Source organism: Oncorhynchus nerka, linkage group LG15 (genome assembly GCF_034236695.1).
Source record: "Oncorhynchus nerka isolate Pitt River linkage group LG15, Oner_Uvic_2.0, whole genome shotgun sequence".
In the NCBI taxonomy this organism is placed as follows: domain Eukaryota; kingdom Metazoa; phylum Chordata; class Actinopteri; order Salmoniformes; family Salmonidae; genus Oncorhynchus; species Oncorhynchus nerka.
Window position 1 is genome coordinate 26,039,989 of NC_088410.1, and position 18,834 is coordinate 26,058,822.

The window sequence follows — 18,834 nt, forward strand, 5'->3', positions numbered from 1 at the left end:
CTGTAATATCTGCGTGTCTATTGTAGGGTAAATCCTGAACTCCTCCTGTAATATCTGCGTGTCCTGATTGTAATATCTGTGTCTATTGTAGGGTAAATCCTGAACTCCTCCTGTAATATCTGCGTGTCTATTGTAGGGTAAATCCTGAACTCCTCCTGTAATATCTGCGTGTCTATTGTAGGGTAAAGGAGGTACCAAGACTCTGATGAACACCATCATGCAGTTGAGGAAGATCTGTAACCATCCCTACATGTTCCAACAGATAGAGGTACAGTGGGAATACACACACACACACACACACACACACACACACACACACACACACACACACACACACACACACAGATAGAGGTACAGTGGGAACACACACACACACACACACACAGATAGAGGTACATACAATGGGAGTATACTTTCTATTGATTAACTAATCCCACCACAATTCTGAATTTGTTCACAGGAATCTTTCTCTGAGCATTTAGGATTTTCCGGGGGGATAGTGAGTGGGTAAGTGCATAAGTCGATTGAGAGTCATTTTCACAACAACCACCCAAAATGCTTTCACTCTATTGGCCTGATTGTGTTCTCTCTCTGCCCCTAGTCTTGACCTGTACCGAGCCTCAGGGAAGTTTGAAGTGCTGGACCGTATCCTGCCCAAGCTGAGGGCCACCAACCACAAGGTGTTGTTGTTCTGTCAGATGACCTCGCTCATGACCATCATGGAGGACTACTTTGCCTACCGCAACTTCAAGCACCTGCGTCTGGACGGTACGGTGTGTGTGTGTGTGTGTGTGTGTGTGTCTTGGTATCAGAACTGGGTTCAAATAGTTACTTGGCGTCTTTTCTAATACATGCCTGGTGCAATGGAACAACCGGTACAAAACCCACCCATCTGACATTCCATAAAGACTCAATCATACTCAACGTATTTTATAGTCTAGAAAATAAATACTTTTTGAACCCATGTCTGCTATGCATATGATACAAAATCAAAGTTGGGATTTCTGTCTCTCTTAGTTGCTGTGTTTTACTCATCCACTTCCCTCTCCCCTCCTCCCTCTCCCCCTCTGCCCCCTCCGCCCCCTCTCCCTCCCTCCGCCCCCTCTCTCTCCCTCCGCCCCCTCTCTCTCCCTCCGCCCCCTCTCCCTCCCTCCGCCCCCTCTCCCTCCCTCCAGGCACCACCAAAGCAGAGGACAGGGGCATGCTGTTGAAGGCGTTTAACGACCCAGCCTCCCAGTACTTCATCTTCCTGCTCAGTACCAGAGCCGGCGGGCTGGGCCTCAACCTGCAGTCAGCTGACACCGTGGTCATCTTCGACTCTGACTGGAACCCTCACCAGGTAGGGGAGTAACACACACACACACACACAACTCCTAAGGGATTGGATGGAGCCCACAGCAGGTAGGGGGAGTAACACACACACACACACACAACTCCTAAGGGATTGGATGGAGCCCACAGCAGGTAGGGGGGAGTAACACACACACACACACACAACTCCTAAGGGATTGGATGGAGCCCACAGCAGGTAGGGGGGAGTAACACACACACACACACACAACTCCTAAGGGATTGGCTGGAGCCCACAGCAGGTACACTTAGTAGTGTTAATAGTTGAAGTCATATTTTAACATTACTTGAGTGAGTATTCAGTTAGAAGTACAAAATATCCCACTGAACTTGTCCTGTTAAATCTAGAATCAGCTTCCTATTTCGCAAACAAAGCATCCTTCACTCATGCTGCCAAACATACCCTTGTAAAACTGACCATCCTACCAATCCTCGACTTTGGCGATCTCATTTACAAAATATTCTCCAATACCCTACTCAACAAATTGCATGCAGTCTATCATAGTGCCATACGTTTTGTCACCTGTAGATAGCCCACCTATAATTTAGCCCAAACAACTACCTCTTTCCCTACTGTATTTATTTTATTTTATTTATTTATTTATTTTGCTCCTTTGCACCCCATTATTTTTATTTCTACTTTCACATTCTTCCACTGCAAATCTACCATTCCAGTGTTTTACTTGCTATATTGTATTTACTTTGCCACCATGGCCTTTTTTGCCTTTACCTCCCTTATCTCACCTCATTTGCTCACATCGTATATAGACTTGTTTCTACTGTATTATTGACTGTATGTTTGTTTTACTCCATGTGTAACTCTGTGTTGTTGTTCGAGTCGAACTGCTTTGCTTTATCTTGGCCAGGTCGCAATTGTAAATGAGAACTTGTTCTCAACTTCCTACCTGGTTAAATAAAGGTGAAATAAAAAACATGTTAGTATTGACATGCCACCATGGGCCAGATACTATGGGCCAGATGGGCCAGATACTAACTGAATCATTGCCATCGGAATTTGAACTACGAATGTCTAACGATTCAGCCCAAAGTATCCTACCGTATTCTAACCACCTCTCCTCCCTCTCTCTCCAGGACCTGCAGGCCCAGGACCGTGCGCACCGCATCGGCCAACTGAACGAGGTCCGCGTCCTGCGTCTCTGCACCGTCAACTCCGTAGAGGAGAAGATCCTGGCGGCGGCCAAGTACAAACTCAACGTGGACCAGAAGGTCATCCAGGCCGGCATGTTTGACCAGAAGTCATCGAGCCACGAGCGCCGGGCTTTCCTGCAGGCTATCCTGGAGCACGAGGAACAGGACGAGGTCGGGGCCCCGGGCGGCGTGTGGAAGTCTGGGGGGTCTTGGGTGGGTGTGAACGACAAAAGCCCGGAACTCCCACACCCTCAGAATTCCCACGCTGCCCACTGACACACCTACCTCTCTCCGTTGTACTGTTCTTCCCTCTTCCTCTTTTTCATCCGTTATACATCTCTCTCTCTCTCTCTCTGTCTCTGTCTCTGTCTCTGTGTCTCTCTCTCTGTCTCTCTCTCTTTGTCTCTCTCTCTCTCTCTCTCTCTCTCTCTCTCTCTCTCTCTCTCTCTCTCTCTGTCTCTCTCTCTGTCTCTCTCTCTTTCTCTCTCTCTCTTCTCTCTCTCTCTCTCTCTCTCTCTTTCTCTCTCTCTCTCTCTCTCTCTCTCTCTCTCTCTCTCTCTCTCTCTCTCTCTCTCTCTCTCTCTCTCTCTCTCTGTCTCTCACTTTCTTTCTTTCAATGCCTTTTCACCACTCTCTTTCTCTCACACATTTTGTCCCTTGTGTATTTGTCTTCGGTGGACAAACACAACGTGGATTGTATTTCATCTACACTTCTTTTGAATGCTAATAGTGTTTTAAAGACTTTACATATTGTGTATATTGACCCATTCCTTGATGTTGTCACAGAGCTCTTCTTTACAGAGTGGTGGATTGGATAGTCTGGTCCCAGACCTGTTTGTTCTGTCTGACAATTCCTCTTGTCATTGGTCATATGGTCACAAACAGATCTGGAACCAGGCTAGAGTGGATAGAGCTTTAGCTTTGCTCATGTCCTCCTGTCCTGCTGTGTGTTGTGTCTGTCTGTCCATTGATGTGTGTTTGACTGCTCAGGAGGAGGACGAGGTGCCAGACGATGAGACTGTCAACCAGATGATTGCCAGGAGCGAGGAGGAGTTTGACCACTTCATGGTTAGTTAGTGTCTGTTGGTCATCGTGGTCATTTCTCTGGGTCAACGTATCAAGGGCCAATCCAATATCTATACATACAATGATGCAGAATACTCTGTTCTTTTCTCTTCCTACTACCTTACACCTTTGTTTCCTCTTTCTCCTCTCCTCCTTCTACCTCTGTCTTCTCCTCTCTCCTTCCCCTTCTCCTTGTCTCTATCTCCCCCTCCAGCGTATGGACCTGGACAGGAGGCGTGAGGACGCTCGGAACCCCCGCCGTAAGCCCCGTCTGATGGAGGAGGACGAGCTGCCCACCTGGATCATGAAGGATGACGCAGAGGTGGAGAGACTCACCTGTGAGGAGGAAGAGGAGAAGATGTTCGGGAGGGGGTCCCGCCAGCGCAAGGAGGTGGACTACAGTGACTCACTCACCGAGAAGCAGTGGCTCAAGGTTAGAGGTCAAGGGTCAGGGGTCAAATTACACTCTGGGAATGGTGTATTCATTTGATGTTGTTTATCAAGTGACAAGGTGCTCATCATGTTTGCCTCCCTCACTCTCTCGCTTACTCCCTCTCTCTCTCTCTCTCCCTCTCTCTCTCTCTCTCTCTCTCTCACGCTTTCTCCCTCCCTCTCTCTCTCTCTCTCACGCTTTCTCCCTCCCTCTCTTTCTCTCTCCCCCCTTCCTCTCTTTCGCTCTCTCTTTCTCTCGCTTTCTCCCTCCCTCTTTCTTTCTCCCTCCCTCTCTTTCTCCCTCCAGGCCATTGAGGAAGGCACGTTAGAGGAGATCGAGGAGGAGGTGCGTCACAAGAAGACCACCCGGAAGCGAAAGCGTGACCGCGATGACCTCCCTGGCCCTTCCTCTTCCTCCTCGGGGGGCAGGCGGAGCCGTGACAAGGACGAGGACGGGAAGAGACAGAAGAAGAGGGGACGCCCCCCCGCAGAGAAACTCTCCCCCAACCCCCCCGCTCTCACCAAGAAGATGAAGAAGATAGTGGACGCTGTTATTAAATACAAAGACAGGTAAGACTGGGGCTGGTGTTCTCTTCAGCTTGCTTTGCCATTTTGACTTACATGCTGGTTGGAGCTAGCCTGGGTACCAGTCTGTTTGTGTCGTCACGCCACTCCTTGTCATGCCAAACGTGTTTGGGACCAGGCTAGGTTGGATCAAGGTGTTTGCAACACCAGAGTTGTGAGACGGATTCCCCATATGGGCCACAACATGCTGCAATACTGACCGTCTGTGTAACATCGGTACTACGGGCACTAACATCAGTATCTCTGGTGATGTCTTTCACAGCAGTAATGGTCGTCAGTTGAGTGAGGTCTTCATCCAGCTGCCTTCGCGCAAAGAGCTGCCAGAGTACTACGAGCTCATCCGCAAGCCTGTCGACTTCAGGAAAATCAAGGTAAATTAACACACACACACACACTCTCATTCTCATCCCCCCTCTAATCTCTCTCTCTCCCGCTCTCCTGTCTGCCCCTCCTGTAGGAGAGGATCCGTAGCCACAGATACCGTAGTCTCGGAGACCTGGAGAGAGATGTGATGCTACTCTTTCAGAACGCACAGACCTTCAACCTGGAGGGATCACTGGTGAGACACACACACACGTTACACTGGAATGAGTACACAACAACACAAGCACATTGATGACAATAGATGTAACAGTACATTAAATAAGTGAATGACTTTGTGTGTTTATGGACTTTAACTCACATCGTCCAGTAACTTCATTAGAGATGCTGATTACAGGAGTTGTAACTGCTCTTCCTGTAAGCCCTCTTGTTACTGTGTAAACATGTATCACGGGACCAGTCCTTTTTTTGATCAACTTTTTTATTTGAATGTTTTGAAGCAGGTTAAGGCTGAATAACAATACGCAGTGGACCAAATAACAATACCATTGTTGGCACATGTCCATCTGCGTCTGTGCATGAGCCTAAAATAGCTACATCGGTCTGGTTGCTGCCTCGTTCCCAGATCTACGAGGACTCCATCGTGCTCCAGTCGGTGTTCACCAGTCTGAGACAGAAGATCGAGAAGGAGGAGGACAGCGAGGGAGAGGACAGTGAGGAAGAGGAGGAGGACCTGGACGAAGGCTCCGAGTCAGAGTGTGAGTCATCACTGAAGAAAGGAAGTAAGGAATGAAGAAGCACAGGAAGGAAGAAGGAAAAAATATATATATTGAGAAAAATAAAGAATGAATGAAAGACAGAGAAAGAACGATTAAACCAGCCACCTCTGTGACCTTGCAATAAACTGTGTTGTGTTGATCCTGTGGCGTGTGTGTTTGTGTGTGTGTCTGCATGTGTATGATATGAATGTGTGTGTGTGTGTGTGTGTGTGTCCATCCTCTAGCCCGCTCAGTGAAGGTGAAGATCCGTCTGGGACGGAGAGAGAAGAGTAGTGACCGGGGGAAGGGTAGGAGACGTCTGGGACGCACCCGAGCCAAACCTGTAGTCAGCGACGACGACACTGAAGAGGAGCAGGAGGAGGTGAGGGGAGAGGAGGTGTGTGTGTGTTTGCACCTTCCATCTTTGATGTTTTGTTTTATAATCCCTCTGCAAAAAAATGTGTTGCACATATTGTGCATGGCACCCAGAAATATTCCCCCCTCTCTCTCTCTCTCTCTTTATATTTCTGTCTCTCTCCTGTTCTCTCACAGGAACGCTCCCCCAGTGGCACCGATGAAGAATCCTAAATGGAAACTAGCTACTTACTCCAACTCTACTTCCATTATTACCAGGTTTCGTTCAACTCCATTTCATATCTACTTGGCACTGGGGAATTTCACTTCATATTGACGCCAACTCCCTCCCTGTTATGTAAATTAGCACAGCTTTCATAACAACAACTACTGGACCTGAAGCACTGCTTAGGTGTGGAAAATAGACTAATTAAACTACTACTATTAAACTAAACTACTGCCTCATACTGTTAGTCGATCTAAACAACCTTGTTAATGTAATATGTGTCAATTACTAAAAGTGTTATTTATTATGTCTGGTGTATTTTGGGGGGGAAGTTGAGGCCATATACAGCGCCTTCAGTAAGTATTCATACTGCTTGACTTATTCCACATTTTGCTGTGTTACAGTCGGAATTCAAAAATATATATTTTTTTTTGACACCCATCTACACACAATACCCCATAATGACAAAGTGAAAACATGTTTTTAGAAATGTTTGCAAATCTATTGAAAATGAAATATCTAATTTACATGACTTGAATCAATACTTTGTAAAAACATCTTTGGCAGTGATTACAGCTGTGAGTCTTTCCGGGTAAGTCTCTAAGATCTTTACACACCTGGATTGTGCCACATTTGCCTTTTATTCTTTTCAAAATTCTTCAAGCTCTGTCAAAGTGGTTGTTGGTCATTGCGAGACAACCGTTTTCAGGTCTTACCATAGATTTTCAAGTAGATGTATGTCAACACTGTAACTCGGCCACTCAGGAACATTCACTGTCTTCTTGGTAAGTAACTCCAGTGTATATTTGGCCATGTGTTTTAGGTTATTGTCCTGCTGAAAGGTGAATTAATCTCCCAGTATTTGGTGGAAGGCAGACTGAACCAGGTTTTCCTCTAGGATTTTGACTGTTGTTTCTTTTCTATCCAGAAAAACTCCCCCAGTCCTTAACAATTACAATATGTAGAGTGGTACTCGGTAATGGATTTGCCCCCCAAAACATTGCATTGCCTTTTCCACATTTTTTGTAGTATTACTTTAGTGCCTTGTTGCAAACGGGATTTAGTTTTATTCTGTACAGGCTTCCTTCTTTTCACTCTGTCATTTAGGTTAGTATTGTGTAGTAACTACAATGTTGTTGATCCATCCTCAGTTTTCTCCTATCACAGCCATTAAACTCTGTAACTGTTTTAAAATCACCATTGGCCTCATGGTGAAATCCCTGAGCAGTTTCCTTCTTCTCCGGCAACTGAGTTAGGAAGGACGCCTGTATCTTTGTATCGACTGGGTGTATTGATACCCCATCCAAAGTGTAATTAATAACATCACCATGCTCAAAGGGATATTCAAAGTCTTGCTTTTAATTATTTTTTTTTCTTTTACCCATCTACCAATAGGTGCCATTCTTTGTGAGGCATTGAAAACCTCCCTGGTCTTTGTGGTTGAATCTGTGTTTGAAATTCACTGCTCGACTGAGGGACCTTACAATTATCTGGATGTGTGGGGTACAGAGAGGAGGTAGTTATTCAAAAATCATGTTAAACACTATTATTGAACAAAGAGTGAGTCCATGCAACTTATTATGTGACTTGTTAAGCACATTTTACTCATGAACGTATGTATGGTTGCCATAACAAAGGGGCTGAATATTTATAGAATCAAGACATTTCAGATTTTAATTTCTTATTAATAAAAAATAAATAATCCACTTTGACATTATGGGGTATTGTGTGTAGATCAGTGACACAAAATCAATTTGAATTCCGGCTGTCACAACCAAATGTGGAATCAAGGGGCGTGAATTCTTTCTGAAGACACTGTATGTGTGTGTTAATCTTCTATTTTGACAGAGGCCTTCTGTTAGAATTGCCACCGTTTCTTTCTGTGGTGGTTCTAGGAATCTGTGTACATTTGAGCAAGGCTCCGTCCTAAACTGACTTGAGTTGAAATGGAATTGACCCCAAGCTAAAACTGACATACAGTACCTGTCCATGTATTATTCCATAACTCGCCCAGTAACTGCACCAGAGATGCTGCTTACAGTAGTTATTACTATACTATTACTATCCACTCTGTTATTACTGATGATTGTATAACAATTCATTAAGAGGCAAATCCTAACTTCCATTTAGGTCAAGTTTTCACTTAGTCTCACTTAGGCCTGGATTCAATCCAGAAGCGTGGATGATCCTCGTCATAGCGCACTTGACATTTAAAGGTCATTCCCGATTGAGCCTACATAGGCAGCATTTACCGTGAATGCGGTCTCTGCCAACGCGGAAATGTTGCCTTTCAAAGGTGCATAGCCGGAAAGGGCCAATCGAATGAAATGTATCCCAAAGTCTCCCAGTGACGTCGCTGCTGACCAGGTGAACATTATATTTAAATGGACGTTAGGTTTGCCCCTAAGTATTAATAATACATTAAGTTATGTAGCAGTACGTGAAATTTCAAATGCTTCTATTTGGATGTTGTGCTGCTTTCCTAGCGTAGCTAAACAAAATGTCAAACTGTTTTTTGCACATTTTCTTCCATGTTTGTTGTTTTTAAGATGACGGACCAGAGGGACAGTAGTTCTTCTCTGTATTCATGTACGGCTCATGGCGGTACGGTGTTAGATATCTATGGTTATGTCATTCTAGAGATGCATGTATACACTGAGTGTACAAAGCATTAGGACCACCTTCCTAATATTGGGTTGCGTCTCCTGTTGCCCTCAGAACAGTTTCAATTCGTCGGGGCATGGACTCTATACGGTGTTGAATGCATTCTACAGGGATGCTGGCCCTTGTTGACAGGGATGCTGGCCCAATGCTTCCCACAGCTGTGTCAAGTTGGCTGGATGTCCTGTGGATGGTGGACCATTCTTGATACATATGGGAAACTGTTGAGCGTGAAAAACCCAGCAGCGTTGCAGTTCTTGACACACTCAAACCGGTGCACCTGGCACTTACTACCATACCCCGTTCAAAGGCACTTAAATATTTTGTCTTGCCCATTCACACTCTGAATGGCACACACACACACACACACACAATCTATGTCTCTATTGTCTGAAGGCTTAAAAGTCCTTCTTTAATCTGTCTCCTCCCCTTCATCTACACTGATTGAAGTGCATTTAACAAGTGACATCAACAAGAGATCATAGCTTTCACCTTGATGCACCTGGTCAGTCTGTCATAGATAGAGCATGTGCTCTTAATGTTGTGTATACTCAATGTATGTGTGTAGGATACAATCCAATGTACTGTATTTTTTTTCATATGACAAAGTTAATGTTATGAGTAGGTCTGAATGTTTTGTGCAATTATGTGACATGCCTGGATTTGAACCTTTTATTTAAAGCTTTTTCATCAAACTGTCCTCTTTTACTTTCATGTCATATAGTTCAGGGCCATCCTACGTCAATTGCTTCGATTTTTGGTGTAATTATCATTTGTGGAAAAGGTTTTAGATACAAGATAAATGGTTGCGCAAAACACAGGGCCCTAGAAGAGGTATCAACCAAAGCGGCAGTATTCGACTCCCTCCCTCATGTTGGGGAGCTCTGTATCGTGTAGTCATTCACTGGATCTTCAAGACTACAATACACTACAGTAAGGAAACCATTGAGATATATAGGCTGCAGTATTCATATTCAATTTCTTATAAAGAAACGTGATGATTTCCATTTGATTTCAGATCTACAGGTAATTGTGCTTAGTGCATGATGGTGTAATGGCAGTTCTTGTCCACAGTGAGGCGATCTCACTCAAACCTTCCAAGCAGCCTTTCCCAGCTGAACTGAGGTGTGTTCTTATCTTATTAGTAGACTAGATAGGTCAGATGAATGCCTTTTTATTTCTTCTGTTTCCTTCTTCCGTCTGAGTGGATGAGTGTGTGTGTGTGTGTGTGTGTGTGGGGGGGGGGTATTTTGACAGAGGGTGTATGACTTGGAAGGGTTTCTCTCTGACAGAGAAACAGTGATGCGAAGAACACTTCTTGACAGGTCAACCTCAACCAAAAACACATTTTATGTTATTCCACAGACACAAACTCTCATCAACAAGAGGTTGCAAGAGGTCCATTTAAGGTCAGGTGACTCAGGTCAATTAATTCATGTCTTTCTATCTAACCTGTTTAAACAACATGGAATACGCCAATCAGAACTGATGTTTATTTTTGAGGCACATTGGGTGGATTGGGGAACCAGGCAAAGGCCTCATTGGGCAAAAGCTAGTAGGGAGCAGCAGCCTTCTCAAATAGAACAGTTTAGGCCATAGATGTTGTTGTAATGTTTGAGCCACTCAAATATCACATGAATAAACATTAGACATGGCAAAATGTATATAATTGCAAAAAAAAATAGCTTTAAACTGCTAAATGTTCTCTCCGCCAACAAGAGGGGTGTGAACAGGTCGAAATAGACGGGCGGGATGTTCCCCCAATGGGACCTGAGTGAAAAGGTTTGGGAACCACTGATTTAGGGGGTTAGAAATCGATTCTGACGCCACCGTGATGTAGACTAGAACAGCATTCTGGAGATATTTTGCATTTATACCAATAGACTATTCGAAGGGGGACGCAAACTCTTTTTTTGTTGAATGTTAAATGAAGCAGCCAATAGAAGAGCGAACGCGTGATGGCGGTAGGCTATAGCAGTTATTTATTCAGACCCATAACCATTCAATCTTCGTGAAGAGAAGTGAAAACCTTCTGAATCTAATTCTAGTTCTACATTATACAGGGATGTCATAGGAATGATGAAGATGAGGACAACAAAACTTATTTCATTTAGCTGTTGAAAGCGAGAAAGGAATGAAGCAACATTGGCGCGAGAAAGAGGGGGTAGACTAATAACATTAGGGGAAATATTATGAAAGGAATGGACACGTCAGTTTACTATTATTATAGGCCCTATTATATTTCAACATTTAAATCCAATTTGCTAGCCTATACTTGTAACTTTGTAGGCCGCATGTGCTGCACCAGAATCACATGTTCTCTTCTGCTTTATCATGGTTTGAACGATATGCATAATTCCAGTCCATATAATACACTACAGTAATACAGTTCACACTCAAAAATGAGTCTACTGGAGCTAATTTCAGGTATTTACCCAAGAGAGCATATTGCTAGCTACATCTATGGGCGTTTGTGTTTTTTCTGTTGTGCGAAGCCTTTGTACATCATATACAGTGCTTTCCCGAATGTATTCAGACCCCTTGACTTTTTCCACATTTTGTTACTAAACAGCCTCATTCTAAAATTGATTACATTATTTTGTTCTCATCAATCTACACACAATACCCCATAATGACAAAGCAAAAACAGGTTTAGACATTTTTGCAATTCTATTGAAAATGAAATAAAGAAATATATGATTGGAGTACACCTGTGATAAATTGAATTGATTCAATTGACACCTGTCTCTATAAGATCCCACAGTTTACCGTGCATGTCAGAGCAAAAATGACCTGGTCTGATGAAACCAAGATTGAACTCTTTGGCCTGAATTCCAAACGTCACGTCTGGAGGAAACCTGGCACCATCCCTACGGTGAAGCATGGTGGTGGCAGCATCATGTTGTGGGGATGTTTTTCAAGGGCAGGGATTGGGAGACAAGTCAGGATCGAGGGAAAGATGAACGGAGAAAAGTACAGAGAGATCCTTGATGAAAACCTGCTCCAGAGTGCTCAGGACCTCAGACAGAGGCGAAGATTCACCTTCCAACAGGACAATGACCCTAAGCATACATCCAAGACAACTCAGGAGTGGCTTCGGGACAAGTCTCTGAATGTCATTGAGTGGCCCATCCAGAGCCTGGACTTGAACCCGATGAAACATCTCTGGAGAGACCTGATAATAGCTATGCAGCAACGCTCTCCGTCCAACCTGACAGAGCTTGAGAGGATCTGCAGAGAAGAACGGGAGAAAGTACCCAAATAGAGGTTGTAGCATCATACCCAAGAAGACTCAAGGCTGTAATTGCTGCTGAAAGTGCTTCAACAAAGCACTGCGTTAAGGGTCTGAATACTTTTGTAAATGTGATATTCTGTTTTAAATGTTTAATAAACTAGCAACATTTTTTTAAACTGTTTTTGCTTTGTCATTATGGGGTATTGTGTGTAGAATGATGAGGGGGAAACAACTATTTTAATCAATTTTAGAATAAGGCTGTAACCTAACAAATGTGGTTAAGGTCAAGGGGTCTGAATACTTTCAGAAGGCACCGTGTATATATCTCACACACACACACAGTACCAGTCAAACGTTTGGACACACCCACTAATTCAAGGGATAGTCTTTATTTTTACTATTTTCTACATTGTAGAATAATAGGTGAATACATCAACACGATGAAATAACACATATGGAATCATGTAGTAACCAAAAACGTGTTAAACAAAATATGTTATATTAGATTCTTCAAAGTAGCCACCCTTTTCCTTGATGACAGATTTGCACACTCTTGGCATTCTCTCATCCCCCCCAAAAAAGAGATCTAACTTAAAGGGAAAATCCACCCAAAACCACTCATTCATTGAATTTACAGTGTTAAATAACACTAATATGTGAGATAATATTTTTGGTAAACAAATGTTTCATTTTGGCATTATAATAAGGTTAGTAGCAACCACAAAATCCATAATGCAGTGCTCTCTCTATTGGCTGGCTGGCTAGTTAGCTAGCAAACGTAGCTACACACAATAATACCAAAGACAATATCAGCATGTAAAGTATCTAGTTAGTGCAGTTTGTTTAGGTGAGTTTGCAACTATCAATTTAGGAGTCTACAATCTCACCATGTTCAACCTGCAGATCGATGTCCCACACAGAGTGGAGTCTGACATTCGCAACGGCAGATATACTTTTGAGGAGATGGGAAACGTTGCCCATGTTACGTCAATGGGACGCGCTCTCCTTCAAGGAGTGAATGGGAGTCTATTGGGCGCTAGCTCAAAAACCCAACATTAGCACGAATTTCGTCAACAAGAAGAACAACATTACATATCTTTTCCAAGATGTGAGAATAATAGCCAAGTTTCTCGACACCGAACCTTGAGAAGGGATTGCGTGATGATTAGCTTACCAACCGCGTAACACAGCACGACAACGTGAACGCGATTGGTCGACAGTCTGCTGGGTGGGGCGTTAATTGGATTCATTTCGCCTCTCTATAATATCTCTGGCAATGGCACCATGCAATGCACCCTGGACTAGAGGCAGAATTTGACAAATGTACTAGACACTGTTAAATTACACATTTCTCGAGGTAGGAATATCACAAAAATATGATCAATGGCTCATTTGAGAGAAGACATCCTCCCGAGTTATGACATCGGCCAGTATTGAAATTTGACATGTATGATAGACGTTTCTGGCGATGTTAAAGTCTTATTCCTGTTAACTTCCAGTGAAGCGAGAGACTTTATCCCAGTGTTACGTCATACCGTCCGGATTTCTGCCTGCTTGAACTCTAATAACTCAGATACACGTGAAAACATGAAACGACGAAGAGAATCGATAGAACATCACTCAGAGATGCACAAAAACAATATAATATAAAACATCAGTGAACCTTTCCTTTAAACTGATGAATTTCGATGGGGATTTTTCTTGTGCATCAATCAACTCTGGGGGATTAATTACAAACTGCAGCGAATGTTGTTATGGCATGGAGCCTATATTTTTGTTTCTGGTTGATGTTAAGCCACAACATTAGGTCAAAGTTCAACCTTAACTGTTAATTAAAAACACATTTCATGTTTGTCCACAACATGACAAGGGGTCCAATACATTACTCACTATCTGACTGATATAAACAACCTGGATTACACCAATCAGAACTGATGTTTATTTTTGTGGAGCATTGACAGTAGCCACAGGACAGAGAACGGTCAGTGTAGTGTGCAGTCTTTCTAGGGAGGCGAGTTGATGGCAATAGAGTGTGTGTGTTTTTGACAGGGGCCCAATGTTTGACTTGGAAGGGTTTCTCACTCTGGAGCCATGCTTCGAGGAACACTTCCTGACTTTTAAGAACCCCTTGTCTGGACCTCTTGAGGAACTCGCGCACACACACATCCAGAGCAAGTCTCAGCCAGCTGTTCACATCTGTCAAGGGGGAGGGGCGGCACGTTCATGTTCTCCCAGTTGGAGGGAGGATGGGGAGTGGGAAAGCCATGTGCCTAAAGCTAGCTCAAAGCCATGTGCCTAAAGATAGCTCAAAGCCATGTGCCTAAAGCTAGCTCAAAGCCATGTGCCTAAAGCTAGCTCAAAGCCATGTGCCTAAAGCTAACTCAAAGCCATGTGCCTAAAGCTAGCTCAAAGCCATGTGCCTAAAGCTAACTCAAAGCCATGTGCCTAAAGCTAGCTCAAAGCCATGTGCCTAAAGCTAGCTCAAAGCCATGTGCCTAAAGCTAACTCAAAGCCATGTACATAGAAAGGGTCCTAAACGTGAGTAAGAACAGGTAGGGTAAACACTACCTAACTTGGAAAACAAGTTGTTGTTTTGAATGTAGAGTCCTTAGGATTGCTATCTAAAGGTCACATGAAAAAGGTTAAATGAAGTCAATCAAGAGCCTCTGAGAAAATGAGTTTTACACTCGCACACACCAACAGGGCCAGACAAGATTAAAGCTAAAGCCGTCCTGTCCGTTACGAGGGATCGGGAGAGGTCCCATTTTCACAGGCCACATGAGTCTGTGTGTGAGTGCTAGTGTGTGTATGGACACAATGGTCATCACCCCTCTTGCTGTACCAAAGTATGAAGCACTTCTCAGAGTCAGAGGTCTTAAACGTTAGGCCCTAATTGGAGCAGAGTGTAGTTCTCTTCCTCCCACCCTATCCTATCCTAGCACTGGAGATGCTGTATACAGAGTACAGGGCCGTGGTGTCAGCTTCCAGTCCAACCGGCACATGGCACACTGACTGCATCTATCGATCTATCAAGGACACATACACACACACAATGTTACTTGATTGAAACCTACTACACTGAAAACCCTGTGTTGTTAGATAATGTGATATAGGATATTGCTGGAGTGTTGCCCAGGCAGGATGTTTGGTTCCCACAAATGCTCCATGTTGCACTTTCTGTCTGAAAGCGAGATCAGTAGTCAGCCTCAGGGTTCGTTTAAGTTCAAGACTCCATTGTGTTTTATAGAAGTCAATGATTCAAATCAAACATTTAAAGTGCATTTAAAATCGCAACACACGTTACAGAAGTAAAAGCAAACAGGAGCAGTGAAAGGGATGCAAGAAAGAACATAAAAAACACAAAGGATGTCGAAAACAATCAAATCCAAGGTGTGACAGTGGTGTGAACTACCTTGATTCAGCACCTGAGTGAGCCAACTCATCCAGCATGCAACAGTAGATAGGATGGAATGTGATGAAGATGAGTCATCGTTCACAGTTTCTGTTGGGCAAATCATTTTTGGTAACAGTAGTAGCCCTAACCCTACCTACATGTCCACATCCTATTTTCACTGGCCACGTGTGTATGGACACAATGGTCATCTCCACTCTTGCCGTGTCAGAGGATGAAGCACTTATCAGAGGCCTTGATAGTTAGACCTGAGATGGAGCAGAGTGTGGCCCACCTCCCGCCCTATCCTATAGAGCTGGGCCTGAGAGTACAGCAGTGGAGGCTGCTGAGGGGAGGACTGCTCGTAATAGTGGCTGGAATGGAGTGGTATCAAATATATTTTGTAGTACCTTTCCATCGACTCCATTCCAGCCATTTATGAGCCATCCTCCCCTCAGCAGCCTCCACTGGAGTACAGGGCCGTGGTGTCAGCTTCCAGTCCAACCAGCACATGGCCTGACTGGCTGCATCTCTCTATCTGTCAAGGACACACACGTACAAAACGTTCTACTGTTCAGCAGAAAACAAAATAATCACTCTCTAGGACCTACAGTGTAGACTATCGCTACCCCTGTGTTTTTAGATAATGTGATACAGGATACTGCTTGAGCGTTGCTCAGTCAGGATGTTTGGTTCTTTAATGTTCTGATGTACTCTGTCTGAGAGAGACATATTCATTGTGATAGGAGCCACTGATTCATAGATGTGACAGTGAACGCCTTGATTCAGCAACCAAATAATCCAGCATGCAACAGTAGATGTAATGGAAATGAGTCATTATCAACATGGAGTGTAGGAATGTAATTAATACTTACAGTTTCTGTTGGGCAAGAATTTTCGGTAACAGTAGTAACACTAACCCTAGTTTCATGTCCACATCCCAGTTCAACAGTAACCCTAGCCTCAACACTAACCCTAGCTTCATGTCCACATCCTAGTTCAACCCTAACCCTAGCTTCATGTCCACATCCTAGTTCAACCCTAACCCTAGCTTCATGTCCACATCCTAGTTCAACCCTAACCCTAGCATCAACACTAACCCTAGCTTCATGTCCACATCCTAGTTCAACCCTAACCCTCAACCCTAACACTAACCCTAGCTTCATGTCCACATCCTAGTTCAACCCTAACCCTAGCTTCATGTCCACATCCTAGTTCAACCCTAACCCTAGCTTCATGTCCACATCCTAGTTCAACACTAACCCTAGCTTCATGTCCACATCCTAGTTCAACCCTAACCCTAGCTTCATGTCCACATCCCAGTTCAACCCTAACCCTAGCTTCATGTCCACATCCCAGTTCAACCCTAACCCTAGCCGCAACCCTAACACTAACCCTAGGTAAGCCCTAACCCTAGTTTAACCCTAACACTAACCCTAGTTCAACCCTAACACTAACCCTTGTTCAACCCTAACACCAACCCTAGGTAAACCCTAACCCTAGTTCAACCCTAACACTAACCCTTGTTCAACCCTAACACTAACCCTAGTTCAACCCTAACCCTAGATTAATGTCCACATCCCAGTTCAACACTAACCCTAGCCTCAACCCTAACACTAACCCTAGCTTCATGTCCACATCCTAGTTTAACACTAACCCTAGTTCAACCCTAACACTAACCCTAGCCTCAACCCTAACACTAACCCTAGTTCAACCCTAACACTAACCCTAGTTCAACCCTAACACTAACCCTAGTTCAACCCTAAACCTAGCCTCATACCTAACCCTAGCCTCAACCCTAACCCTAGCTTCATGTCCACATCCCAGTTCAACCCTAAGCCTAGATTCATGTCCACATCCCAGCTCAACCCTAACCCTAGCCTCAACCCTAACACTAACCCTAGTTCAACCCTAACCCTAGCCTCAACCCTAACACTAACCCTAGCCTCAACCCTAACCCTAGCCTCAACCCTAACCCTAGCTTCATGTCCACATCCTAGTTCAACACTAGCCCATTATTTTGGAATGAGATGTCCACATCCTAGTTTAACCCTAGCCTCAACCCTAACACTAGCCCTAGTTAAACCCTAACCCTAGCCTCAACCCTAACCCTAGCTTCATGTCCACATCCTAGTTCATCCTAACCCTCAACCCTAACACTAACCCTAGTTCAACCCTAACCCTAGCCTCAACCCTAACACTAACCCTAACCTCAACCCTAACACTAACCCTAGCCTCAACCCTAACCCTAGCCTCAACCCTAACCCTAGCTTCATGTGGACATCCTAGTTCAACACTAACCCTAGCTTCATGTGGACATCCTAGTTCAACACTAACCCTAGCCTCAACCCTAACACTAACCCTAGCCTCAACCCTAACCCTAGCCTCAACCCTAACACTAACCCTAGCCTCAACCCTAACCCTAGCTTCATGTCCACATCCCAGTTCAACACTAATCCTAGCCTCAACCCTAACACTAACCCTAGCCTCAACCCTAACCCTAGCCTCAACACTAACACTAACCCTAGCCTCAACCCTAACCCTAGCTTTGTGTCCACATCCTAGTTCAACACTAACCCATGATTTTGGAATGAGATGTCCACATCCTAGTTCAACCCTAACCCTAACACTAACCCTAGCCTCAACCCTAACCCTAGCCTCAACCCTAACACTAACCCTAGCCTCAACCCTAACCCTAGCTTCATGTCCACATCCTAGTTCAACACTAACCCTAGCTTCATGTCCACATCCCAGTTCAACACTAACCCTAGCCTCAACCCTAACCCTAGCCTCAACCCTAACACTAACCCTAGCCTCAACCCTAACCCTAGCCTCAACACTAACACTAACCCTAGCCTCAACCCTAACCCTAGCTTTGTGTCCACATCCTAGTTCAACACTAACCCATGATTTTGGAATGAGATGTCCACATCCTAGTTCAACACTAACCCTAGCCTCAACCCTAATCATAACCCTAGCTTCATGTCCACATCCCAGTTCATCCGAACCCTAGCCTCAACCCTAACACTAACCCTAGTTCAACCCTAACACTAACCCTAGCCTCAACCCTAACACTAACCCTAGTTCAACCCTAAACCTAGCCTCATACCTAACCCTAGCCTCAACCCTAACCCTAGCTTCATGTCCACATCCCAGTTCAACCCTAACCCTAGATTCATGTCCACATCCCAGCTCAACCCTAACCCTAGCCTCAACCCTAACACTAACCCTAGTTCAACACTAACCCATGATTTTGGAATGAGATGTCCACATCCTAGTTCAACCCTAACCCTAGCCTCAACCCTAA

At 44.3% G+C, this 18,834-nt stretch overlaps 1 protein-coding gene across 1 annotated transcript in view; it reads left to right on the forward strand.

Moving 5' to 3' along the window:
- LOC115118701 (transcription activator BRG1) overlaps positions 1-9,596 on the forward strand; it is a 34,313-nt gene extending 24,717 nt beyond the window's left edge. Inside the window, exons 24-36 of the mRNA XM_065001366.1 lie at positions 182-268; positions 461-507; positions 602-768; positions 1,176-1,339; positions 2,443-2,712; positions 3,490-3,567; positions 3,779-3,997; positions 4,304-4,566; positions 4,844-4,952; positions 5,039-5,140; positions 5,528-5,684; positions 5,906-6,042; positions 6,213-9,596. Coding sequence (XP_064857438.1) covers positions 182-268; positions 461-507; positions 602-768; positions 1,176-1,339; positions 2,443-2,712; positions 3,490-3,567; positions 3,779-3,997; positions 4,304-4,566; positions 4,844-4,952; positions 5,039-5,140; positions 5,528-5,684; positions 5,906-6,042; positions 6,213-6,248 — 1,836 coding nt within the window. The 3' untranslated portion in view covers positions 6,249-9,596. The remainder of the gene's footprint in view (positions 1-181; positions 269-460; positions 508-601; positions 769-1,175; positions 1,340-2,442; positions 2,713-3,489; positions 3,568-3,778; positions 3,998-4,303; positions 4,567-4,843; positions 4,953-5,038; positions 5,141-5,527; positions 5,685-5,905; positions 6,043-6,212) is intronic.
- The last annotated feature ends 9,238 nt before the right edge of the window (positions 9,597-18,834 follow it).